This window comes from Myotis daubentonii, chromosome 6 (assembly GCF_963259705.1).
Source record: "Myotis daubentonii chromosome 6, mMyoDau2.1, whole genome shotgun sequence".
In the NCBI taxonomy this organism is placed as follows: Eukaryota; Metazoa; Chordata; class Mammalia; order Chiroptera; family Vespertilionidae; genus Myotis; species Myotis daubentonii.
Window position 1 is genome coordinate 91,463,771 of NC_081845.1, and position 27,002 is coordinate 91,490,772.

Here is a 27,002-nt window from a genome sequence, read left to right on the forward strand (position 1 = left end):
ACATCCATACATCTTGGATTTAGCTAGGATCTCTATTGTGTTTGAATATTATTTATTAGAATTTCACTACAGAAATAGTCTCTAGGGAGCTTTTAATTCTATTGTATGGTTGGGTTTCATTGAATGTGTCAAACAGAAAGAGGATGAGAAGAAAGCCAGCCCTACAGTTATATTCTTTGTGCCCTAATTCTCAGGGTACAAGTGCACAAAAGGTGGTAGACCTCTCTATGTTCAGAAGCCAGGAGCCCCAGAAACCAGATCTCTTGCTTGAAGGAGGTCCTCAATCATTCAATTTCAGGACAATATTTAATCAATAAAGACTTTTTCACCAGAACAGAGAATCCAACATCAAATCCTACACAGGGTGTCTCAAAGAAATGTATACACACTTCAATAGCTGATAGCTCAATTTTGAAAATGAAATGTATTTTATTTATTTTTTTAATTTAAATTCTCTATTGTTTAATGTATTACATAAATCTCCTTCTCCCCCATTGACCTCTCCCCGGCCGCACCCAACCCTCAGCATATGCCCTCATCCCACCCCACCCCCCATATGTGTCCATTGGTTATGCTCATAAATGTATTTTAATAAACTTCCTTTATCATTATTCAAAGTGTGTATATACATTTTTTTGGGATATCCTAGATGTCTACTACCAATGTAGAAAAGAAATCTTCTTTTAAGTGCGTTAATTTCCCATTTAATAATGGACTGTTTAGAGGTAAAATTATTCATCTTCTGATCCAAAAGAGAGCAGAAGAGAAGCTAGAAAAGGTCAAAGTGAAAACTGTCATTTCAACAAAGTAGAGGAGTGCTGGGGCGTGATGAAAGAAGTACTCAAATGAAAGGAAAAACAACTCGACTTACTTTTTGGTGAGTCGAGGGTCCAGAGGAGGGTGCTGTGCTCCATACACAGGCTGGATGCTAAAAGCAAGAAAAAGGAAGAGGCTGTCAGGACACTAAAAATGTTGGGTGAGTGTCATCTGCATCACCAAATTGGAAGGGACTTTGAGAAACAGGTCACCTCCAATAACTATATCCAATCCAGTCCCAAAAGATAGTAGCCTACTCTTAAAAAAAAAAAAAGTCCTTACAACTTAACAAAAGGAAGACAAACAATCCAATTAAAAAATGGGCAAAGGACCTAAATAAACACTTCTCCAAAGAGGACATACAGATGACCAAGAGACATGAAAAAATGCTCAAAGTCGCTGATCATCAGAGAGATGCAAATTAAAACAATAATGAGGTATCACCTCACACCTGTCAGAATGGCTACCATCAACAAATCAACAAATGACAAGTGATGGCGAGGATGTGGAGAAAAGGGAGCCCTAGTATACTGCTGGCAGGAATGAAGACTGGTGCAGCTGTTATGGAAAACAGTATGGAGTTTTCTCAAAAAATTAAATATGGAACTGCCTTTTGACCCAGTGACCCCACTTCTAGGAATATATCCTAAGAAACCTGAAACACCAATCAGAAAGAATGTATACACCCCTATGTTCATAGCAGCACAATTTACAATAGCTAAGATCTGGAAACAGCCTAAGTGCCCATCAGTAGATGAGTGGATAAAAAACTGTGGTACATTTATACCATGGAAGACTATGCAGCAGTAAAAAAGAAGAATCTCTTACCCTTTGTGACAGCATGGAGGAACCTGGAGAGTATCATGCTAAGTGAAATAAGTCATCAGAGAAAGACAAGTATCACATGATCGCACTCATATGTGGAATCAAAGTAACAAAATCAATTGATGAACAGAGTGGATCCAGAGACATGGAAGCATGGAACAGAGTGTGGAATCTCGGAGAGAAGGCAGGGGAGGGTAGGTGGGTGGCAGGTAATCATCCAAAGACCTTGTACACATATATGCATAATCCATGGGCACAGGCAAAGGGTGGTGAAGGCCTGGGGCAGGGGCGGGCTGGTGGGGGTCAATGGTGGGGAAAAAAGGGACACATAATACTTTCAACAATAAAGAATTATTTTTTTAAAAAAGTCTTTGAAAATGTTCATCTTCCCTGGTGAGGTTTCAGTGCCTTACATATCTGATGTCAGGAAGTCCTATCTGTAAAAAAGGCAGCATAGAAAGATAGTGGGCTTTGGTGTTAGAGAGACCAGCGTTCACGTGCCAGTTCTAGCATTCACTCTCTCTATAAACTTGCACTCAATTACTTGACCACTTTGAACATGTTTTCTCATCTGTAAAATGGAAATATCACCTACCCCAAAGGATCACTTGGGCTCAAAGACAATGAAGCAACACTAGATGTCAAGGGAAGATGACCCAAGGAACTCTTGCATACATTGCTGGAGGGGGTATAAAGTAATACAACCCACTTCAAAAGACAATTTGGCCATATCTAGGAAGCATGTAATGTGCATACCCTAAGACCATATTTTCACGTCCAAATCTGTATCTTAAAAGAAATATACACATATGTGTATCGGGAGACATATATAAAACTATTCATAGCATTATGGCTCCTTTTAGTCCAAACTAGAATAACCCAAGAGTCCATCAACAGAGAAGTAACCTGTAGTATGTTCATACTAGAGGCCCAGTGCACGAATTTGTGCAAAAGTGGGGTCCGGCTGGCCCACCCCGATTGCAGCCGATCAGGGTGGGCCGGCCAGGGGGAGGGGACGTGGGTGGTTGTCTGGCTGGCCCCAGCCCCTGGTCAAACTCCTGGTCGAACTCCTGGTTGAGGGGACAATTTGCATATTAGCCTTTTATTATATAGGACTAGAGGCCCAGTGCACAAAAATTTGTGCACTTGGGGGGGGAGGGGGGGCCCCTTAGCCTGGCCTGTGCCCTCTCGCAGTCTGGGACCCATTGGTAGATAACGACCTGCTGGCTTAGGCCTGCTCCCGGGTGGCAGAGGGCAGGCCCAATCCCTAGGTGCAACCCCTGGTTGGGCTCAGAGCAGGGCTGATTGGGGAGATGGGGTGCCGCTCCCTGTCATGCACAGAGCAGGGCGGATCGGGAGGTTGCAATGCCACCCTCAGTCACGCTCAGGGTAGGGCCGATTGGGGGGTTGGGGCACCGCCTCCTGTCACACTCAAGGCAGGGTCGATGGGGAGGTTGCGGCGCCACCCCCTGTCACGCACAGAGCAGGGACAATCAGGGGGTTGGGGTGCTGCCCCCTGTCACTCACAGAGCAGGGCGGATCAGGGAGTTGGGGTGCCGCACCCTGTCACACTCAGGGCAGGGCCGATGGGGAGGTTATGTCTCTACCCCGTCACACACAGAGCAGGGCCCGTGGGGGGCGGTTGGGGCGCTGCCCTCTATCACCCACAGAGCAGGGCCGATCAGGGGGTTGGGGCGCTGCCACTCTCACACTCAGGGCAGGGCCAATGGGGAGGTTATGGCTCTACCCCATCACACACAAAGCAGGGCCCGTGGGGGTGGTGGTTTGGGGCGCCGCACCCTGTCACGAACAGAGCAGGGCGGATAGGGAGGTTGTGGCCCCACCCCCTGTCACACACAGAGCCGCAGGGTGATCAGGGAGTTTGGGCGCTGCCCCCTGTCACGCTGATCCCGGTGCCGGGAGGCCTCGCGGCTCCGCTGATCGCAGTGCTGGGAGGCATATTACCCTTTTACTATATAGGATACAGGCCTGGTGCACGTGTGGGGGCCGGCTGTTTGCCCTGAAGGGTGTCCTGGATCAGGGTGGGGGTCCCCACTGGGGTGCCTGGCCAGCCTGGGTGAGGGGATGATGGCTGCTTGCAGCTGGTCACACACCCTTCAGGGTGGGGGTCCCCAATGGGGTGCCTGGCCAGTCTGGGTGAGGGGCTGAGGGCTGTTTTCAGGCTGGCGGGTGACGGAAGCTCCCAACTGCTCCTTTTTTTCTTTTCTTTTTTTATTCTGGGTCAGCTTTAGTTCTGAGGCTCCAGCTCTGAGGCCTCCGCTGCTGAAAGCAGGTATCTGGTTTGTTTCAGTTCTATAATCGAAACACTGTATCAACTCCAGCTCTGAGATCCCGGCTCGCTGAAAGCAAGTTTCTGGGGTTTTGTTTATCTTCTATATTCGTTACAATGTTTCTTAAACTGCAAGCTCAGAGGCTGGCAAGGCAGGTGGGGAACATTGGAGTCCTCCGTCACTGAAGCAAGCAAGCCTCATGTTAGTTTCAAGCTGCCTGGCTGCCGGCCACCATCTTGGCTGACAGTTAATTTGCATATCTCCCTGATTAGCCAATGGGAAGGGTAGCGGTCGTACGCTAATTACCATGTTTCTCTTTTATTAGATAGGATAATAAAATACTATACAGCAACATAAATATAAATAGGGCTGCAAAGTAACAATATGAATGATCTTACAAATGACATGTTGAGCAAAAAAGAAGCAAAAGATAAAAGAGTAAACAGTGTATGATTCTGTTTATAAACAGTTCAAAAATTGGCAAAAATGATTTCACTTGTTTAGGGGTGCATCAATGGTGGTAACACCATAAAGAAAACAAAGAGTGGCTAACATAAAAGAATGTGGTTGTCTTGGGGGAAGTAGGGAGGTGTGATAGAGAACAGACACAAGAGGGCTTGTGGAGCTCACTTCTGGGGTCTTCATCAAGTTATAATACCACACACTGTTTCACGTACTTTTCTGTAATAGTTCACACACAAAAAAGCGACCCAAGAATAATTCTATATCAAAGCCAAACTGCCGTTTAACCACAAAGGTGACAAAACATGTTTCCACATGTAAGAACTCAGGGAATATGGTTTCCTTGACTTCTTACTGAAGAAACTATTAGAGGAAAAACTTCAATTAATGAGATAAATGTAGAAACTATGGCAAAACGACTAGTGGAAAGCATTTAATTAATTTAACCTTAAGACTAAATCTTAAATTTGAGGTTTTATGGTTGCAGAAGAGAATGTAACAAAAATACCAAACAACCCAATTAAAAAATGGGCAGCCCTAGCTGGTTTGGCTCAATGGATAAAGCGTCGGCCTGCACACTGAAGGGTCCCAGGTTTGATTCCAGCCAAGGGCACATGCCTGGGTTGTGGGCTTGATCCCCAGTAGGGGGAATGCAGGAGGCAGCCAATCAATGATTCTCTCTCATCATTGATGTTTCTATCGCTCTCTCCCTCTCCCTTCCTCTCTAAAATCAATAAAACATATATTTTTAAAAAATGGGCAGAGTTCCAGCCGGTATGGGTCAGTGGTTGAATGTCGACCTGTGAACCAGGAGGTCACGTTTCGACTGCCAGTCAGGGCACATGCATGGGTTGTGGGCTCAATTCTCAGTGGGGGGCATGCAGGAGGCAGCTAATTAATGATTCTCATCATTGATGTTTCTATCTCTCTCTCCCTCTCCCTTCTTCTCTGAAATCAATAAAAATATTTTAACAACAAAAAAATGGGCAGAGGACCTGAACAGGTACTTCTCCAAAGAGGACATACAGATGTCCAATAGACAGGAAAGATGCTCAATGTTACTAATCATCAGAGAAATGCAAATCAAAATCATAATCAGATATCACCTCACACCTGTCAGAATGGCTGACACCAATAAATCAACAAACAAGTGTTGCCGAAGATGTGGAGAAAAGGGAACCCTCAGGCACTGTTGGTGGGAATGTAGATTGGTGCAGCCACTGTGGGAAACAGTATGAGTTTCCTCAATAAATTAAAAATGGAGCCGAACTGGTTTGGCTCAGTGGATAGAGCGTCGGCCTGTGGACTGAGGGGTCCCGGGTTCGATTCCGGTCAGGGGCATGTGCCTTGGTTGCGGGCGCATCCCCAGTGGGGGGCGTGCAGGAGGCAGCTGATCGATCTCTCTCATCGATGTTTTTGGCTCTCTGTCCCTCCCCCTTCCTCTCTGTAAAAAATCAATAAAATATATTAAAAAATAAAATAAAATAAAAAATAAAAATGGAACTGCCTTATGACCCAGTGATTCCACTTCTGGGTATATATATAAAGAAACCCAAAACACTAATTCAAAAAGATTACCAGTGTGGCTCAGTGGTAGAGTGCTGGCCACCAAAGGGTCTTGGGTTCGATTCCCGGTCAAGGGCATGTACTTGGATTGCAAGTTCAATCCCTGGCCCTGGTTGGGGCATGTGCAGGAGGCAACCAATTGATGTGTCTCTTTCACATCAATGTTTCTCTCTCTCTCTTCTCTCTCTCTCTCCCCCCTCCCTTCTACTCTCTCTAAAAATCAATGGAAAAAATATATACAAAAGATATATGCATTGCAGCGTTATTTACAATAGACAAGATATGAAAGCAACCCAAGTGCCCATCAATAGATGAGTGGATAAAAAAGTTATGGTACACATATACAATGGAATATTACTCTGCCATAAAAAACAAATGAAATCTTACCATTTGCAACAGCATGGATGGATCTAGAGCAGTGGTTTTCAACCTTCCTAATGCCGCGACCCTTTAATACAGTTCCTCATGTTGTGGTGACCCGCAACCATAAAATTATTTTCGTTGCTACTTCATAACTGTAATTTTGCTACTGTTATGAATCGTAATGTAAATATCTGATATGCAGGATGGTCTTAGGCGACCCCTGTGAAAGGGTCATTCGACCCCCAAAAGGGTCACAACCCACAGGTTAAGAACCGCTGCTCTAAAACATTCATTGAAAAAAGATGCAGAACTGTATGCATAATATGCCACTGTTTGTTTTTTAAATCCTCACCCAAGAATATGATTTTATTGACTTTTAGAGGGTGGGGAGAGAGAGGGAGAGAGAGGGAGAGAGAAGGAAACATCAATATGAGAGAGAAACATTGGTTGGCTGCCTCCCGTACTCACCCCAACCTGGAATCGAACCTGGAACCTTTTGGTGTACAGGACTACTGAACCAGCAGGCCAGGACATGCCACCATTTTTGTTTGTTTATTTGAATATTTTTTAATTGATTTTTAGAGCGTCAGGGAGAGGGAGAGAATCATTAATCAGCTGCTTCTTGCATATTCTCTACTGGGGATCAAGCCCACAACCCGGGCATGTGCCCTGACTGGAAATCCAACCATGACCTCCTGGTTATAGGTCACTGTTCAACCACTGAGCCACACCGCCAGGCCATGTCACCGTTTTTGTAAAAAAACTTTAACATAAAGCATATCCACATATTCACATAGAATTAGGTCTATGTACTTATAACGTATCTCTGAAAGAATACACAAGACAGCAGTTGCAAGTAGTTTGGAAAGGAACTGGATGACTGGAGGACCCAGCGGCAAAGAGATTTAGTTTTTACTGCAAACCTTTTTGTACCTTTCTGAGTTAGTATCATTTACATGTATCACCTTTTTAAGAAATAAATTAAGCAATCTTAAGAGGATTGGGAGATTTAAATGGGACAATGTGCAAAAAGCCCTTTTAACACAATTCCTGGCGGGTGATAATACTAGCAGGTAGTGAGGTTGATTTGCAAATGTTAAAATGCTACCCAGCACACAATCAGGGCCCAAGAAATGGTTTTCTATCTACCTCCCATTTTTGTAATTTATTCCTTACCCAACATTTAGAAAATAGAACAAGTTTACCAGGTACCTTATTTGACATCACTGATGTGACCCTAATTGCTTTTACATAAAAATGTAGCCAACTCAATCATTTTCATATTGATTTCTACTAAGATTCCAGAGGGAATGTTCTTGTGTACAAATCTTTAGTTATGAATACACTGGAGGCCCGATGCACAAAATTCACTCACTGGGGGTAGGAGGTAGGGGAGGGGAGTCCCTCAGCCCGGATTGCAAGAGGGTGCAACCAGGCCAAGGGAACCCACAGGTGCACGATCAGGGCAGGGGAGGGACACGGGAGGTTGGCCAGCCGGGGAAGGACCGCAGGAGGGCTCCAGGGCGTGTCTGCCGGTCTTGCTCAGTCCTGATCACCAGACTAGAGCAGCAAGCTAATCTACCAGTCGGAGCATCTGCCCCCTGATGGTCAGTGCAGGTAATAATGACTGGTCAACTGTCTACCCCCTGGTGGTCAGTGCACGTCATAGTGAGTGGTTGAGCGACCTTAGCATATTATGCTTTGATTGGTTGAATGGCCAACTGGATGACCAGACACTTAGCATATTAGGCTTTTATTATATAGGACTAGAGGCCTGTTGCACAAAGATTCGTGCAATAGGCCTTCTTTCCCCTGGCTGCCAGCACCAGTTTTCCTCTGGCACCCGGGACCCAGACCTTCACTCTGGCCACCGCCTTCCATCTTCACGCTGGACACAGTCTTTGCTGCGGCTGGAGCCTTCAGTCTTTGCTCCTTGCTCCAGTGGGAGTCTTCAGTCTCTGGCCAGAGCTGCTCCTGTAGCTCCTTCCTCCCTCCACCCTCCCCCTCATAGCTTGATCGCTGCTTCACCTGCAGACCTCACCGACGGGCTCCTGGGTTCCACAGGGCCGCCTTGCCTGCAGTCGGCTTTCTGATCACGATCACAATCACGGGCCGCAGGCAAGGCGGCTCCTGGGTCCCAGGGTGCCGCCTTGCCTGTGGCCCGGCTTTCTGATCACGATCACGGCCACAGGCCAGGCGGCTACTGGGTCCCGGGGGTCGCCTTGCCCGCAGTATGCAAATTAGCCACCATCTTTGTTGGCTGTTAATTTGCATATTGCACTGATTAACCAATGGGAGGCGTAGCAAAGGTATGGTCAATTACCATGTTTGTCTATTATTAGATAGGATTCCCTACCTTTTTAGCTATATAAATCTCTTCTCCTAAACTTTTCTGGACAGTTATTAAGTAGTCTATAAACAACCATTTCATATACTACTACAGAAATATAAACAATGCAACTTTAATGTGTTTACAGTTTCTTAGGCAGAGCAAAAGGAGAGAGAAAATAGGAGGGATCAAAGAATAATGTGAAAGTTTGGCTTACAGAGAAAAGGCTTAGACAAAACAAAAATTAAAACAAACAAAAACACTATAAGAGCCATTGATTTGTATTTTAACATTTGCAAATACTCTAAGAGGAGTACACTTGAACTCTCCAAGTTCACGAGCCTCTTGGAAGTACAATATAAAGATTGGAGGATAAATTTCAAGAAGATGTCAACAGGCCAGTTAGGTTAGGTGACTGGGTAGAAAAAGAAGACCCCTTATTTTCAGACCCTTAGGTCCTCTCCTAAAAAGAGTACTACCAGTTGCCAGTAATCTATGCAGAAAAAGCAATCCCTATTGCACAGGTTTACGGGCCAAAGACCATCAATTACTATCCTGAAAAGGAATTTAAAATCATAGTGGGCTGTTTTTTAAACATGTCAGCCCAATGTGCTGGCACAGCCAGAAAGGCCATGATTGATGACAAACTTTATCAGCAAAGGTATCAGAGCCCAAACGAAATCTGTTAACATATTCTTGAACCAAACAGTGTTATACCTCAAACATTTTGTATAATTAACTCGTTTATTTAATCTCAAAAAGGACAGGCAAGAAGTTAGAAAAGAAAAAGAAACTGAGGTGATCACAGAGATTAAATTAAGACAGACTAAAAGCCTGGCATTTATAATTCACCTGTACCATCCCTTCTTCTCCCAAATCCAAACTCAACTCTAGAGCAGGCTGGTCTCCACTCTGCCTTCCAAACATACCTAAGTTACTAAATCAGGCTCTTCTCCCTACTCCCTTTTCAAAATTGTATCCATACTGAAACATTCCCTTCAAATTCCACAGCGCCTCCAACTCCCCTGACCAGGAGACGTTCTCTGACCCTACACCAGCATCCAATAACCCATGCCTTCTCTGGTTCCCTCAATACATAAATCAGGGCTTATACTGCTTTTTAAAAATAAAAATGTTATTGTTGAGAGTATTACAAATGTCCCCCCCCTTTTTTTCTCCCCTTTATCTCCCACCACCTGGTTCCTGCCCCGCCCCAGGCCTTTTACCACCTTATTGTCTGTGTTCATGGGCAATGCATATATGCACATAAGTTCTATGGTTAATCTTCTCCTGTCCCCCCACCACTCTTCCCTCTGAGATTCGTCAGTCTGTTCCATGTTTCCATGCCTCTGGTTCTATTTTATTCGTCCATTTACTGTGTTCATTAGATTCCACATATAAGTGAGATCATGTGATATTTGTCTTTTTCTGACTGGCTTTTTTTTACTTAGCGTAATACTCTCCAGGTCTCTCCATGCTGTTTCAAAGAGTAATAGATCCTTCTTTTTTAGAGCTGCATAGTATTCCACTATGTAAATGTACCACCGTTTTTTATCCATTCATTTTTACTTGGGCTGTTTCCAGATCTTAGCTATTGTAAATGCACAAGAGCAGGCATATATAGATTAATGGGAAAAATAAACTATTTTAAAAAGAAACTAGATTTAGATCATAATACAAGGCTCTTTATGTTCAACACCTACATAAGAAATAAGGCATTATAGACTTAAAGCACCAGTAAGCCTTTCCATTCCTTCCTAGGAAGCCATTTTATTGAATCTGGCTTTTTTCAGCCTCAGTTTTTGTTTTTACACTTTTATATTCTATGTATAGTATCTTTTGCATGTTTTAAAAACTAGATAAGACCGATGAGGAGAACCAAGATGGCGGCATAGGTTAACGCCGGAGTTTGCTGCTTTGAACAACTACTTCAAAAGTGAAACTAAAAGACTGAACGGACATCACCCAGAACCACAGGAACGCTGGCTGAGTGGAAGTCCTACAACTAGGAGGAAAGAGAAACGCATACGGACACTCAGAGGAGGTGCAGTGCTGAAGTCAAATTCTGAGATGCGGAGTGCGTGGAGCAGGCTGGCGGCGGAGGGCGCGGTTGGTGTTTTCAATCGGGAGGGAGTCGCAGACTCTGAGCTCCAGATACAGGCGAGTCTTTAGGGACCCAGACTCAAACGGGAGAAGCGGGACTGTCTGGCTTCGGTCAGAGCGAGTGCAGCTTTCTCTCCGAGCTTTGCAGCGGGTGCTGGGACTCAGAGAGGCAGAGCCCCTAGGGACGGAACTGAGAGCAGCCATAACTGCTCTCTCCGGCCCACCCTGTTGATGCTGTGCGACCCGCCCTGCCCAAGCCCTGCACAGAGGCATTTGCCGGATAGCCTCAGGCAAAGGCTAGATTAGCACCTCCCTAGAGGACAGAAGTTCTCTCACTGCTGACACAGCTGATTCTCATAGCCACTTGGCCTGGAGGTCAAACCCTCCCTGGTATTAGCTACAACAATCAAGGTTTAACTATAAGACTGCGAACAAAGACCACTAGGGGGTGCACCAAGGAAGCATAACAAAATGCGGAGACAAAGAAACAGGACAAAATTGTCAATGGAAGATATAGAGTTCAGAACCACACTTTTAAGGTCTCTCAAGAACTGTTTAGAAGCCGCCGATAAACTTAATGAGATCTTCAAGAAAACTAATGAGACCCTCGATGTTATATTGGGGAACCAACTAGAAATTAAGCATACACGGACTGAAAAAACGAATATTATACAGACTCCCGACAGCAGACCAGAGGAGCGCAAGAATCAAGTCAATGATTTGAAATGCGAGGAAGCAAAAAACACCCACCCGGAAAAGCAAAATGAAAAAAGAATCCAAAAATGCGAGGATAGTGTAAGGAGCCTCTGGGACAGCTTCAAGCGTACCAACATCAGAATTATAGGGGTGCCAGAAGATGAGAGAGAGCAAGATATTGAAAACCTATTTGAAGAAATAATGACAGAAAACTTCCCCCACCTGGTGAAAGAAATGGACTTACAGGTCCAAGAAGCACGGAGAACCCCAAACAAAAGGAATCCAAAGAGGACCACACCAAGACACATCATAATTAAAATGCCAAGAGCAAAAGATAAAGAGAGAATCTTAAAAACAGCAAGAGAAAGTAACTCAGTTACCTACAAGGGAATACCCATACGACTGTCAGCTGATTTCTCAACAGAAACTTTGCAGGCCAGAAGGGAGTGGCAAGAAATATTCAAAGTGATGAATACCAAGAACCTACAACCAAGATTACTTTATCCAGCAAAGCTATCATTCAGAACGGAAGGTCAGATAAAGAGCTTCACAGATAAGGAAACCTAAAGGAGTTCATCACCACCAAACCAGCATTATATGAAATGCTGAAAGGTATCCTTTAAGAAGAGGAAGAGGAAGAAAAAGGTAAAGATACAAATTATGAACAACAAATATGCATCTATCAACAAGTGAATCTAAAAATCAAGTGAATAAATAATCTGATGAACAGAATGAACTGGTGATTATAATAGAATCAGGGACATAGAAAGGGAATGGACTGACTATTCTTGGGGGGGAAAGGGGTGTGGGAGATTCGGGAAGAGACTGGACAAAAATCGTGCACCTATGGATGAGGACAGTGGGTGGGGATGAGGGCGGAGGGTGGGGCGGGAACTGGGAGGAGGGGAGTTATGGGGGGGAAAAAAGAGGAACAAATGTAATAATCTGAACAATAAAGATTTAATTTAAAAAAAAAAGAAGAGGAAGAGGAAGAAAAAGGTAAAAATACAAATTATGAACAACAAATACGCATCGATCAACAAGTGAATCTAAGAATCAAGTGAATAAATAATTTGGTGATCATAATAGAATCAGGGACATAGAAAGGGAATGGACTGATTATTCTTGGGGGGGGGGGGGAAGGGGTGTGGGAGATGCGGGAAGAGACTGGACAAAATTGTGCACCTATGGATGAGGACAGTGGGTGGGGAGTGAGGGCGGAGGGTGGGGCGGGAACTGGGAGGGGAGTTATGGGGGGAAAAAATAGGAACAAATGTAATAATCTGAACAATAAAGATTTAATTTAAAAAATAATAAAATAAAATAAAAACTAGATAAATGAGCCTGGCTGGCATGGCTCAGTGGTTGAATGTTAATCTATGAACCAGGAGGTCACTGTTCGATTCCCAGTCAGGGCATATGTCCAGGTTGCGGGCTTGATCCCCAGTAGGGGGCATGCAGGAGGCAGCCAATCGATGATTCTCTCTCATCATTTGTTTCTTTTTTTTGGTTAATCCTCACCAGAGGGTATTTTTCCATTGATTTTTAGAGAGAGTGAAAGGGAAGGGAGAGAGAGAAGAATCAATGTAGGAGAGACACACTGATTGATTGCCTCCTGCACACATCCTGACTGGGGACAGGGATCAAGCCTGAAACCGAGGTACATGCCCTTGACCAGAATCTAACCCAGGACCCTTCAGTCCGTGGGCTGACACTCTATCTACTGAGCCAAACAAGCCAGGGCAGTGTGTGTGTGTGTGTGTGTGTGTGTGTGTGTGTGTGTGTGTGTGTATTATTGTTCATTTTCTATCTTTCCCTCTCCCTTCCTCTCTGAAATCAATAAAAATATTTTTTTAAAAAGAAAAAACTATACAAATGGCAGCACACTGTATATATGACTTATCTTGACTCTCAATCATAAATCCTACTTTATTTATTTATTTTTTTAAAATATATTTTATTGATTTTTTACAGAGAGTAAGGGAAGGGGATAGAGAGTTAGAAACATTGATGAGAGAGAAACGTCAATCAGCTGCCTCCTGCTCACTCCCTACTGGGGATGTGTCCGCAACCAAGGTACATGCCCTCGACCAGAATCGAACCTGGGACCCTTGAGTCCGCAGGCCGACGCTCTATCCACTGAGCCAAACCGGTTAGGGCCCTACTTTAAATATTACTTAATTTCATCACTAGCTGTCTGATCTCCCCAACACAAACTTAAAAAAAAAATGCTCCAAAAAGTATAAAAACCATATAATTCACATTTTCAAACACAAATAAAAATACAGAAAAAACTATAACACACATCTATGAACCCATTACTGTGATTTAAACAAAGGTTAACATTTGTCACATTTCTTTTTAGTGTTCATCTCATCTTTCAGGAGAAGAAATACACATTTATTTATTTATTTATTTATTTATTTATTTATTTTTAAATATGTTTTTAGCCCTGGCCGATGTGGCTCAGTTGTTTGGGTGTTGGCCTGTGCATTGTTCTGGTTTGACTCCGTAAGGGCACATGCCTCGGTGGTGGGCTCGATCCCCAGTAGGGGGTGTGCAGGAGGCGGCTGAGGGATGTTTTACTCTCATCACATATAAGTGAGATAATGTGATATTTGTTTCATGTTTCTCTCTTTTCCTCTTCCTTCCTCTCTCTCTAAAAATCAATACAATTAAAAAAATTTTTTTTATTGATTTTAGAGAGATAAGAAGGGAGAGGGCGAGAGAGAAACATCAACTGGCTGCCTCCTGCACACCCCCTACTAGGAATCAAGCCTGCAACCCAGGCATGTGCCCTGACAGGAATTGAACCTACAACCTCTCGGTGCATGGGACAATGCTCAACCAACTGAGCAACACTGGCCAGGGCCACATTTCTTTCTTTCTTACTTTTTTAAAAAATCTATATATTTTATTGATTTTTTACAGAGAGGAAGGGAGAGGGATAGAGAGTTAGAAACATCGATGAGAGAGAAACATCGATCAGCTGCCTCCTGCAAACCCCCAACTGGGGATGTGCCCGCAACCAAGGTACATGCCCTTGACCGGAATCAAACCCGGGACCCTTGAGTCTGCAGGCCAATGCTCTATCCACTGAGCCAAACCGGTTAGGGCACTTTTTATTTTTTTATTTTTAAATTAAAGCATTAGAGAGATACTACTAAAGTCCCAATGGCAGTCCCAGTCCCATTTCCCTTTCTCCCCATGAGATAACCGCTATCCTAAAGTGGGTATGAAATCCTTCCCACCTGTTTTTACACTCTGACATATATTCATGTGTCCATAAACAACATACAACACTTCTTATGCTTTAAAACTTCACATAAGATTGCACACTGTATGTATTGTTCTATAGCTTGCTTTTCTCACTCAGCAATGCGTTTTCACCCAGCCCCACTTTTAAGTTTTTCTGATTCCAAAAGTAACACATGCTTAGTGGGAAAACCGGAAAGGCACTAATACACAGCATCCTCACAGGGGAAGCCATGTGCCAAGCCGATTTTCAGCTTCTAAAGAGCAGTGGTGGTGCATGTCTTTGTCTGTCCTCCCTCATCATTGGGCAGAGGGCGACACACAAGCAGGCACTTAACAAAACTTAATGAGTGAAGGTTGGAACTCGACAAAACTCAGGCCTCTGTTTTAAGCTAGACCTAAAAACTAGAGGCAAACGCGTCACATCTCAGAGAAACCACACTGGCTAGGCAGAGCAAAGAACGCCACAGGATATGCTGCAACGGAGACAAAAGAGCAAAAATCCCTGTCAAAACTCCGTCAATCCCTTTAATAAAACCAACACCACAGAATGTACTGGCCTACCTGGTTTAGGTAGTTGGAACAGTGCAAAAACTTGGTAGGAAAAATCAACAGGTGTTTGCTAGCACTAACAAATGAGTTAAAGCAAGTATGGGAATAGAACTATCCAATTTGAAACCAAGAGTTGGCACCTGATTCAGGTTCACACACTCACTTGATCCAAGTCTTCCAGAAAGGGGAATCTACGCTGTTTCAGTGATAATTTAGTATCTTCACTTACTTTATTAGTAAAACATACCCAGGCTAAGGACAGGTTGTAATGTGCCTGCCCAAACAGGCTTAGACCATTAACCGAGTCTACTATCAGATTATGAAAAAATGACCAAATGATAGAGAAGGCTCCTACATAATTCAAGTGACTAGATACTTTTCTCAACTTCATTTAACGCTAAAAAGAGTTCTTTGACTTTAACAAACACTTTTTTTTTTAGAGAGTGAAAGGGAAGGAGGGTGGTGTGTGTGGTGGGGGGGCGAGGGAGGGGGAAAGAGACAGACATTGATGTGAGGCCCGGGACTGAACCTGTAATCCAGGTACGTGCCCTTGACCGGGAATTGAACCTGCAACCCTTCGATGCTCTATTCACTGAGAAACACTGGCCAGGGCCAAACACATTTTTAAAAATCCTCACCTAAGGGTATGTTGTAGTTTTTTAATTGATTAAAAACCAACAGAGAGGAAGGAGGAACTAGAGAGGGCACACACCAACCAGGGATCAAACCCGAAACCTAGGTATGTGCCCCGACCAAGAATCGAACTTGCAACCTTTTGGTGTATGGGACAATGCTCCGCAACAAACACTTTTGCTTAAAAAGAGGGAGAAGCCCTTCCCAGAAAGATTAGAAATAAGAATATGGGATATGAGCCAGGCTCTGGCTCACACTTGTTCCAAGTCTCATCCGAATCTTTTCACTGGAAGTCCACACCCTTGGATTGGTTGAGGTGCTTTGACAGAGGGTGTCTTAATCTTAGCCGAGATGGAGGGAGGCGGAAGGGGAAACACTAGTAAAGAGAGCATGAACCAGGTGTCAAGAAATCTGCAGTGTGATTTGTGGCAAGCTACCACCCCTCTCTGGCCTCAGCTTCCTCACCGGCTGTGGTCTTCAGAGTCAATGCTAAAATTTCATGACACTCAGATGTTCAGCAGCACCAGCAAATCACTACTTTCAAAGACAAAAGCCCACCACCAGCACCCCGCACTTCACCCGCTCTTACCTATGAATCGTGCTGGGTGTGAGTGGAGTGACATGAGTTGGAATTGGTAAGTTAAAACTTACCACTCAACTTCAGAACTGGTAAGGGCCTTAGAGCTCACTTAATCCAAACCTTTCATTTCATAAAGAAGAAAATTAAAAGCATGAAGTTTTAAATTTAAATTTGCCCTAAAATTTGGCTTTTTCTCTAAGCCAAATCTTACCAGATTACCTAAGCCAGAAACCTGGGAGTGACACCTCCTTGGTCCCTCCTTTTCCTTCACTCCCCAAATCCAGCGATTTACCAAGGCTACAAGTAGGTATTTTCAATTTTGACCTCTACTCACCATTGCCCTAGTCCAGTGGTCAGCAAACTGCGGCTCGCAAGCCACATGCGGCTCTTTGGCCCCTTGAGTGTGGCTCTTCCACAAAATACCACGTGTTCAATCGCGCGCATGTACAGTGCGATTGAAACTTCGTGGCCCATGCGCAGAAGTCGGTATTTTGTGGAAGAGCCACACTCAAGGGGCCAAAGAGCCGCGTGTGGCTCGCAAGCCGCAGTTTTCCGACCACTGCCCTAGTCGAAGCCTCTCCCTTTACTGACTGCAGTAGCCCCCTAACTATATTCACTCTGATTCCCAGCAGAGGTGCAGTAGTGGGTGGAAGAGTCGGGGGGCGGGGGCGGGGACTCACGTGTTTGGAAATGTGTAAGCGCATGTGGGAAGGGTAATTGTCCTAATAACTGCTGGGCCTTCCTGAGTTTAGTGGACAAGGGCCAGAGATGCTAAGCATCCTGTATTTCAATACAACACAGACTTAACCCACCCAAAACAGCAGCCGTGTGTCCCCACCCCTACCTGTTGAAAAACTGGTCCAAGCCATTTTTCTCAGGGCACCCGGAATGATATTTTTATAAACGCAAATCTGATCGTGTCTCAGCCCCCATCAACCTTCTAATGGCATCCCACTGCTCTTGGGATAAAGATCCAAGTCCATAACTTGGCCTACTTTTCCAACTATGAAGTTCCTGGAAGACTCAGAGAATTTGGATTTTATTCTAACTATAAATGAGAGGTGTGTAGAGAGCCAGAAGAGAATCAGGAAAACCAACTAGGAGGCTACAGCAATAGTCCAGGCAAGAGAGGACTCAGATTGATCCATGGCAGCAGGGGTAGAAGTGGTGAGAACTACTCAGATTCGGAATATATCTGAAGAGCCAACAGGGTTTGCTGATTAGTTGGATGTGGCAGAAAGGGAAAGAGAAGAATAAAGACATTAGGATTTTTGGCCTGAGGAACTTGGTGAATGTTGGGACCATTAAGTGAGATGGAAAGAATAGTTGGGGGCCGGGGGGAGAATAGCTTTGTGGGCACATGTGGAAATCGAGTTCTGTTTGGGCATGTTAAGTGTGAGATGCGTTAACTGTTCTAGATCCATATGGCGAAAGCTTTCAGCACAAGAACTCAGGTTTCTTTCACTCAATTCAGGACTCTTTTCTCAGGGGTTCTTAAGTGCAGCTCCCAGATCAGCAGCAGCAGTCTCACTTGGGAAGCTCAACTTCTCAGGTCCCCCCTTACAACCTCTGAATCTGAAACTCTGGAAGTGAGGCCCGGCAATCTGTGTTTTAATGAGCTCTCCTGGGGACTCACTACAGTTCGAGAACCTCTGCTGAGAACACCTGACACCACAACTGTCCCACAACAGGCTTCTCGGTGCCTCTATGAACCCTCTACCTACCTAACAAGAGGTTGGGGGTTTCCACCTGGGATTCACTGGGTGCTCCGGATACACTACTGATCAAAGTTTTTCAATTCCAGTTTCAGAAACTAGAGCAAGGGGGAAAACAAATAAAAACAGGACATACTGTGATTACAACTACCTATAATAAAAAAAGCGTAATATGCAAACTGACCAAACGACCGAACAGCAGAACAACCATCCGGACGACCACGCTGTGACACACACTGGCGCCAGGCCAGCCAAGGCAGGTGCGATGCGATTAGTCAGGGGGCCCTGCCATCGCTCCACGATCGCCCCACAGAAGGAGGCCCAGGCCACCCTCTGCACAGCGATGGATCACAGAGCCCGGGCCCGGTGGGCGGGGCCTTCCTCTGCTGGGCAATCAATTGTGGAGCCCCGCAAATGATTGGCCCACAGCGGGAGGCCCAGGCCACTGGCCAGTGACACTGTGGCCATATGCAGGCCGGCTAGCAATCACCCTGCAGAGGGAGGCCCAGGCCAGCCAAGCAATCACACCACACGCCTATCACCCGCAGAGGAAGCAACAGGTGGCGGGGGTGAGGGTGGGGGGTGGGAGAGGGGCAGCGCTGCATAGATGGCAAGCAGTGGCAGCGGCAGGGGCAGGGCTGGGGAAGAAAAGCCCCAATAGGCCCTGATCGCCAGCCAGGCCTAGGGACCCTACCCGAGGGGTACTGGATTGTGAGAGGGTGCAGGCAGGGCTGAGGGACACCCCCCCCCCCGTCCCTCCCCATGCATGAATTTCATGCACCGGGCCTCTAGTCATTTTCATAACAGCTAATATTATTGAGTACTTCCTATGTACTTTCTATGCATTACCTCATCTAACCCTCATAATAGCCTTATGGGTTAAATACTTTATCCCCATTTTACGGATGAGAAGACTAGACACAGAGAGATTAAGTAACTTAACCAAAGTCACACAGGTAGAAAGTAGCAGAGCTGGGATTTGAACTTGGGCAGTAATTTCTTTCTTTCTTTCTTTTTTTTTTTGACATAAACGTTGTGGGAGTTTAAGATGTACATGTCATTGGCTTGATACATTTATATATTGTAATTGATTACCACTAAAATGTTAGCTAACACCTCTACCATGTCACATAATGATCATTTCTTTTTTGTGCCAAGAACGATTAAGATCTAGTCTCTTAGCAACTTCAAAGTTTTGTTGACTATAATCACTATGGTGTGTGTTAGATCTCCAGGATTTATATATCTACTAACTGCAAGCTTCCACATAGTACATGCTGCCTCCTATCTTCCCAGGACTACTTGATATATTTAGAACACTGGGCTCCAAGGACACGACAATAGGGTGGTAAAGACCTGGGGGGTGGGGTAAGGGCTGGGAAGAGGGGGACCAATCTCCAACTAACTGAGTTAACTGAATCACCTGGCCACTTTTTTAAGTTCTCTGAGTTATTCATAAGAGCCCAGTGAACTTTTTTTTTTATTATTATTCTTGATAGTTTTACAGATGTCTCCCATTTCCAGGTCAGGGCACATACCCAGGTTCAATACCTGGTCAGGGCATATAAAGGCATATCAATAAAGGCATAATCTCGGGTGAGGATTAAAAAAATAAAAAAATGAAGTGGGCCCTAGCTGGTTTGGCTCAGTAGATAGAGAGTTGGCCTGCGGACTGAAGGGTCCCGAGTTCAATTCCGGTCAAGGGCACATGACTGGTTTGCAAGCTTGATCCCCAGTAGGGGGGGTGTGCAGGAGGCAGCCGATCAATGATTCTCTCTCATCATTGATGTTTTTCTCTCTCTCTCCCACTCCCTTCCTCTCTGAAACAAATATATATATATTTAAAATAAAACAAAGAGAAGTTTAATTCTATCAAGTTACCATAAGACCCAGCAATTCAACACCTACATATACTTAACACATTGTGGATGGATCACGAGAACTCTCGTGTTTTCTCTTCTAAGGCTTGTGGCCAATCATACTTTAAAAAAATATTAGCTCGTAAGAACATGTAATAAATAACTTCAAAATGCAATGGGTACTTAATTTTAAAGTGTGCCTTTAACATTTATGTAAAACGTTTTGTACTCATTCAATAGAAACTTATCTGGCCCTAACCGGTTTGGCTCAGTGGATAGAGCGTCGGCCTGCGAACTGAAAGGTCCCAGGTTTGATTCCGGTAAAGGACATGTACCTGAGGTTGCGGGCACATCCCCGGTGGGGAGTGTGCAGGAGGCAGCTATTCGATGTTTCTCTCTCATCGATGTTCCCAACTCTCTATCCCTTTCCCTTCTTCTCTGTAAAAAATCAATTATATATATATATATATATATATATATATATATATATATATATATATATTTTTTTTTTTTTTTTAAAGAAACTTACCTGGCCACTGGGTAAAGCTAGCAATAAAACTGCTGGTCCTGTCGAAACCGGTTTGGCTCAGTGGATAGAGCGTCGGCCTGCGGACTGAAAGGTCCCTGGTTCGATTCCGGTCAAGGGCATGTACCTGGGTTGCGGGCACATCCTCTGTAGGGGGTGTGCAGGAGGCAGCTGATCAATGTTTCTCTCTCATCCATGTTTCTAACTCTCTATCTCTCTCCCTTCCTCTCTGTAAAAAATCAATAAAAAATATATTTACAAAAAACAAAAAAAACTACTGGTCCTCAATGTGTTAAAAGAGAAACATACATCCACACAAAAACGTACACATGAATTTCATAGCATTATTCATAATAGCCAAAAAGTGAAAACAACCCAAATGTCCATTAACTGATGAATGGATAAACAAAAAGAGATATATCCATACAATGGAATATTATTTAGCCATAAAAAGGATGAGCCTTGGAAACATGCTTAATAAACATGCTATATAAATCAAGAAAGGTCTATTACATTATTCCATTTATATGAAATGTCCAGAATAGATAAATCAAACAGAAAGATTCGTGGTTGCCAGGGGCAGGGGTTTGGGGGGTTGGGGTGTGGGAAGGGTATGAAGAATGACTACTAATAGATATGGGGTTTCTTTTGGGGTGGTAAAAATATTCTGAAATTAGTGATGATGGTTTTACAAAACCATCCATGAATTTTTATGGTATGTGAATTATATCTCAGTAAATCTGTTTTGAAAAAGGATGCTTAATTCATTGTGAACTTGGGCTATTTTACTAAATAAAATTCCTATTTATTATCATTAAAGTTGCCAGATCTTAATCAATGAAACTGAAAGTAACCTACCTTCACTGAATTTTTACCTTTCAATTTGCAAAGAGGAGTAAACTAGTTTCACTTCTAGGACGGACCTCGACCCATGTCATCTCACCACCGAGGAGAAAGTTTTTCTTCACGCAGACCGAAAGGGTACAAATGCAAAAATCCTATTCTTGAGAAAATGCCCTCATATTTTCCTTAAATCAAAGCACTTACTATCTCAAAGTAGTTTTCTCCCACAACCAGGGGCTCATGGGGCTTCCTTGCTAAAAGCACACAACTAAATAAAATTCCCCTTCAACAAGCAAGTACTAAAAACTATTATGAATCGTGGCAACATTTTAATGCCTTAAGATATACAATGAATATAACTACCTAGTACTGGGGTAAGGATCTGGGAAACATTCTTTTAAATGTTTACTTGCTCTGATAATAACAGTAATAGTAATAACTAGTATTTACTGAGCAACTATAATGTGCTAAATACACACTGTCCCTACTCTTTACAAATAGGATGTTTAATTTAGTCCTCACAGTAACACTGAGGAAAGTATTTTTATCCTCTTTTCAAAGATAAGGAACTGAGGCCTAGAGAGATTGAGCAAATCATCTGTCCCTGATTGTACAGGTAAGAGAGTCCAAATAATACCCCAAGTCTTTCTGAACTCAAATGGTCTCTTCTCTCCCTCTATATTCCTCTTCAAAATGAAAAGGAAGCCAGAAACTTGTAGAAACTGAAGAGACACCCCCCTTCTAGCTTATAAAAGTAGTGCTTTGAAAAAGGTGACTGTTGGTATAGTCCAAAGGAGGAAATATAGAAAACAAAAGACTGTTAATAACAACTAGCAGTCAATCGGCACAAAATAGCATGCCATGTCCCACATCTCATATACTACTTCCTGATTTAACAGTTTTCCCATTGATTCTGCTGATAGCCTTAGGATGTCACAATTTAATGATCTCACTATGGAAAACCCCAGAGAACAACAGTTAGTGAGGCTGGAGAGCTCACTAGATCAGGAAGGAAAAGGAATCAGTTGGCAGGAAGTGGTGTTTATCTAAAAACATAAAAGTCACAGAAACCGGTTTGGCTCAGTGGATAGAGCCTTGGCCTGGGGACTGAAAGGTCCCAGGTTCGATTCTGGTCAAGGGCATGTACCTGGGTTGCGGGCACATCCCCAGTAGGAGATGTGCAGGAGGCAGCTGATCGATGTTTCTCTCTCATTGATGTTTCTAACTCTCTATCTTTCTCCCTTCCTCTCTGTAAAAAATCAATAAAATATATTTTAAAAAAACACATAAAAGTCTTTAGCATTACTAGTAATATGAACACTGTAATTCCACAGCACTTTAATTTGAAGCTGTCTCTTCATTCCTTTGTATTATTTTAATACTGTATTACTAAAAGCTGATTCCCATTCCATTCTCCATATGTCTAATAGGATCCTAAATAAAATAAGACTGCTATATAGGCACCACTGACCTTTTTTACTCTTTTGCTATATTAAAAAAAAAAGACCACAGTTCAAAGGATTATCCCAGAATCAATTAGGGAAGGTAGCAGGTGGGGCACAACATGAATTTCATCACCAAGTAGACTGTAGCTGGCAGAAATCTTGCATTCACAATTGAAACATACACTTGTCCTTACACTTCTCAGGACTCTGCCCAAAGCAAACTGGAACTGTAAACCAACTGCAGATTGATGGATGTACAATTGCTAAGCATTTCAACACACACCAAAGGGAGGTGGGGGGGGGGTGTGGGGGTGTGGGGGGGGGTGTGGGGGGGAGGAAGTAGCTAAACAACTGAAGAATGAAAAAACTCAGTGCATGAAAAAATATTTTTTTGCACAAAAATAACATCACACGTGAATGCATGGGGGTAAGGACTCACATGGGGTTGAACGAATCCTTAGAAAATGCCAAAGAAATAACCTCGATTCTTGGGTCACCCTGCAATAATTCCTAATGGGAAAGGGCCAACTCAAGATGAAATAAGGTCAAGCTTGACCATTTTCCTCACTTTTCTACCCCCGCTCCCCCCCCCCCCCGCGCCCCCCGCCGGCCCCAAGCTCCCAGCAGAACCTTGTGGGAGTCCAGCTGAATTGGGGGAGTCGGGAAGGGGCCATCCTCCTGCTAACAACCACCTGTGCGTGCGGAGACCCCCAAGAGGGAGCTGTGTTTAAAGTAAGAAGCGGCTCTGGGGATGGCCCTCCGGACCCAGGACGGACACTGGCTACTCACCCAACTCCACCGTCCTTCACGCCCGGATCAGCCCCCTCCGGGCTGAGGGCAGCCCGTCCCGCGCCCTCCGCCCCCAGACCCGGTCTGCTCCCGCCCCCAGCCACCCCCAAAGTCCGCGGCCGGCTCCGGTGCCTGACAGCTGCCCTGCCACCACCAAGCAGCTCCAGCTCCCCGCGCCCCGGTGGCCAAAACAGCCTCCCGGGGTCGGAGGCGCCCCAGGCCCGCGGGATTGAGGGCTTGGGATCTGGAAGGGTTTGTCCGACCCCCTCTTCCACTCAGCGTCCTGGGCTCACCTCCCCGGCAGCTTGGCGCTCCTCTTCCAAAACTGCTTGCTATTCTCGGCAGCCATTGCTCGGGCCCAGGGAAGGCCTTCGAGGCGGGCCAGGGGGGTCCCCAGCGAGATGCCCCCAGGATCCCGCAATCGGAGGGCCAACCCAGGCCGCTTCCCCGCCGCCGGTCAACGGCTCCCTGCTCCTGGGGGCGCCATCTTGGATGTGGGCACCCCCCGACCCAGCGCCGCTGCCATTGGTGGGCTTCCGGGCCGTGGTCGGACGAACCAATCAGGAGCCAGAATCCTGTAGGCCGCTGAAGCCGGGGGGTGACGTCAGGGGCTGGGCACACAGGTGGACGCGAAGGCGGTGCTTGGCCAGCAGGGAGGCGGGGCTGAAAGTTCTCACCCCTGGAGCGGGGAAGAAGCAGGTAAAGGACCCAGGGAAGGAGGATGGGGTACTGCTTTCTTTTGAGGGGAATGGGGTCCTTGCATCTAGTATGTTTGGAAAGAGAGAGCACATGTATTATAGACATAAGTCTTGACCTAAAACGTAACGACACCTCTGGTTATTAGCCTCCGCTTTGCCTTTTCCTTTGTACCCGGGATTTTTTGTTTGTTTGTTTGGTTGGTTGGTTGGATGGGGTGTGTGTTTGTTTGTTTGCTTGCTTGCTTGCTTGTTTGTTTGAAATCTGTGACGGAAGACCCATAAGGATCGATAGCCCGAGGTTGGCAACGGTTCACGTGAGTGACGGTGGGACCGTGAGCGTCTCTGTTCGTTGGACGCTCTTGAAGGCCTTGTGCCCTGAGTGGCATTCGAACGACCTACTGCCTGTTTCAACCAGTAACGGTCGCTCTCCGACTGTGAGAACCAGATGCCGACAATCAATACTCGGGAAATGTTCTTCGTTTATTCAGCCGATTCAGGCCACCAAGTGACGTTTCTCGCGAGGACGTCGTATATCTGTCTGTCTCCATGTCATGCATCACAAAGATTAAGGCTGTGTTCCCCCAAACACACTTAATTTCTCTTATTAACCTGTTATAAATCTTCCACTCTTGAATTTCAGTCCAGTTTTGACTCAGAATGAGATTTAATATTAGCATTTTGGGTCCTTTGAATGCCGTGACTGTGTTTTTTGCTCTTTCCCGTTTCTGTGGTTATAGGCCAGGGATGGGGGGCAGGAAGCGCAGGCCATCCAGCGCAGTTTCTGTCCCAACGAAGGACTGCGGAGGGGCTTGTCCTCCAGCTGCTGACAGCTACCACGTGTCCGTCATATGTTGGAGGATCTTAAGGACCCCTGTCTAAAAAGGACCTTCTCTTATATGCCCTCCAATAACCTCTTTCTACATAGGCATTACCCCCCTCTTCCAGCTTCTTTTGCCCCCTAATTTCACCATCATGGGATTGTATGAAAAGGGGTTTTTTGTTTTAGTTTTACTTCTTCTGGACCTTACATGTTTTTATAGACTTTCATCTCATCTCATCTCATCTCATCTCATCTCATCTCATCTCATCTCATCTCATCTCATCTCAGATAGTTACCTTTTATGGGCATTTAATCCTTTAAAACACACACACACACACACACACACACACACACACTCTCTTATCCTTTTAATCTTACCGTTTCATCATTTTAGCTGTCTTTCTTGAGCTGTTCTTTTTCTTGCAATGCAGTGACCAGCACTACACCCTGAACTCCAAGATGGGTTTTCTGAGGTTTTGTTGAAGCAGGTGTTTTGTCTTTATTCCTGGCATTTTGGGCTTTACAAAAGCTGATGATGTCTTGAAGGAATAATCTATAGCGACTTCTAGATTCCTTTCTTCCGTTGCACCTGGCAGTTCAGAGTTCATTATCTCAAAGGTGTCGTCAGAACTGTCTCCCGCCACGTGAGCTGTCCTACACTTGTCCGTGTGGCAAGTCACCCGTCACTTCCTGCCTCCTCACACAGCTTTGCAAATGTTCCAGAAGAGCTCCCCGTTGACTTGCTATTTCACATGTGGAAAGCAGAGTATAATTTGTGTACCAAAAAATGCCTCACAGTATTCCCTTTTCTTAATGTTTTATGAAATGTTAAATAACGCAGATTCCCTGGGGATACTGTTAACAGTGTTCAACCCAAAGAAGCCCTATTATTCCTCTTCATTGTTTTCGACATCTAAGCCAGTTTCCCATCCAAGATTTTAAAAAATCACTCCAGTCATCTAGCAGTAACTTAGTTAATAGACTTTATCAGGGAAGTTGAGATTGTTGTGACTTCTCTCACCACCACTATGACCACCCAAATCTAAACCAACCAATACCCTGAGAGCAGCCTCCTATAGGCCTCCCTGCTTCCACTCCTGCCCACTTAGTCTATTCCCCACACAGCAGCCAGAGAGAGCCTTTTAAATTCTCAGTCAGATCACATCACTCCTCTAGGTGCAACACCTTGAAATGACATAAAATCACACTTAGCATAAAATCCAAGCTCCGTAAAGACCCTATGTGATTAGGTTCCACTCTCTTCCTTGTTTAATCTGTCTGCTCCAACTGCACTTATTGGTCTTTTTGCTTTTCCTTAAACACTCCAAGCATTTTCCTACCTCAAGACCTTTGCATTAGCCATGTCTTCCTCTGCTTGGAATTCGACCAGGGGGCGGGGCTGGCAGGCCAACCTCCTGCATAGGCTCTGATCTATCGGGGGCGGGCCAGCTGGACCCCACCCATGCACGAATTCATGCACAAATTCATGCACCAGGTCTCTAGTGAATGCATAAATAAGTGGAACAACAAATCAATCAATCTCTCTCTCCCTCCTCCCGTCCTCTGTCTTTAAAATCAATAATTTTTTAAAAAATGTAAAAACCACTCTTAGCTGACAGGCCATACAAAAACAGATTTGGCTCATAGGTGGCAGTTTGCCAACCCCTAAAGAATAAAGAATAAATAACATATAAAAACAAGGTTAAGAAACAAAAAAATCTTATGGTACAATGAAAGTCCCTTTTTGCCTCTCCTTGATCCCCTTCCCCTCCTCTCTCTGGTGGAAACCACGATCCTGAGTTGTGTGCTTAACATTCTCATGCATGTTGTAGACTT

General features: G+C 44.7%; 1 protein-coding gene across 3 annotated transcripts in view; it reads right to left on the reverse strand.

Moving 5' to 3' along the window:
- The window catches only part of TBC1D22B (TBC1 domain family member 22B), an 82,692-nt gene extending 58,534 nt beyond the window's left edge, over window positions 1-24,158 (reverse strand). For 2 of the 3 annotated variants that reach the window (XM_059701821.1, XM_059701820.1), the window contains exons 1-2: window positions 23,942-24,158; window positions 872-928 (exon numbers count right to left, since the gene is read on the reverse strand). In XM_059701821.1, the coding sequence (XP_059557804.1) occupies window positions 872-928; window positions 23,942-23,997 (113 nt within the window). In that variant the 5' untranslated portion in view covers window positions 23,998-24,158. The remainder of the gene's footprint in view (window positions 1-871; window positions 929-23,941) is intronic. The other variant, XM_059701819.1, reaches the window with a different exon arrangement.
- Between the last annotated feature and the right edge of the window lie 2,844 nt (window positions 24,159-27,002).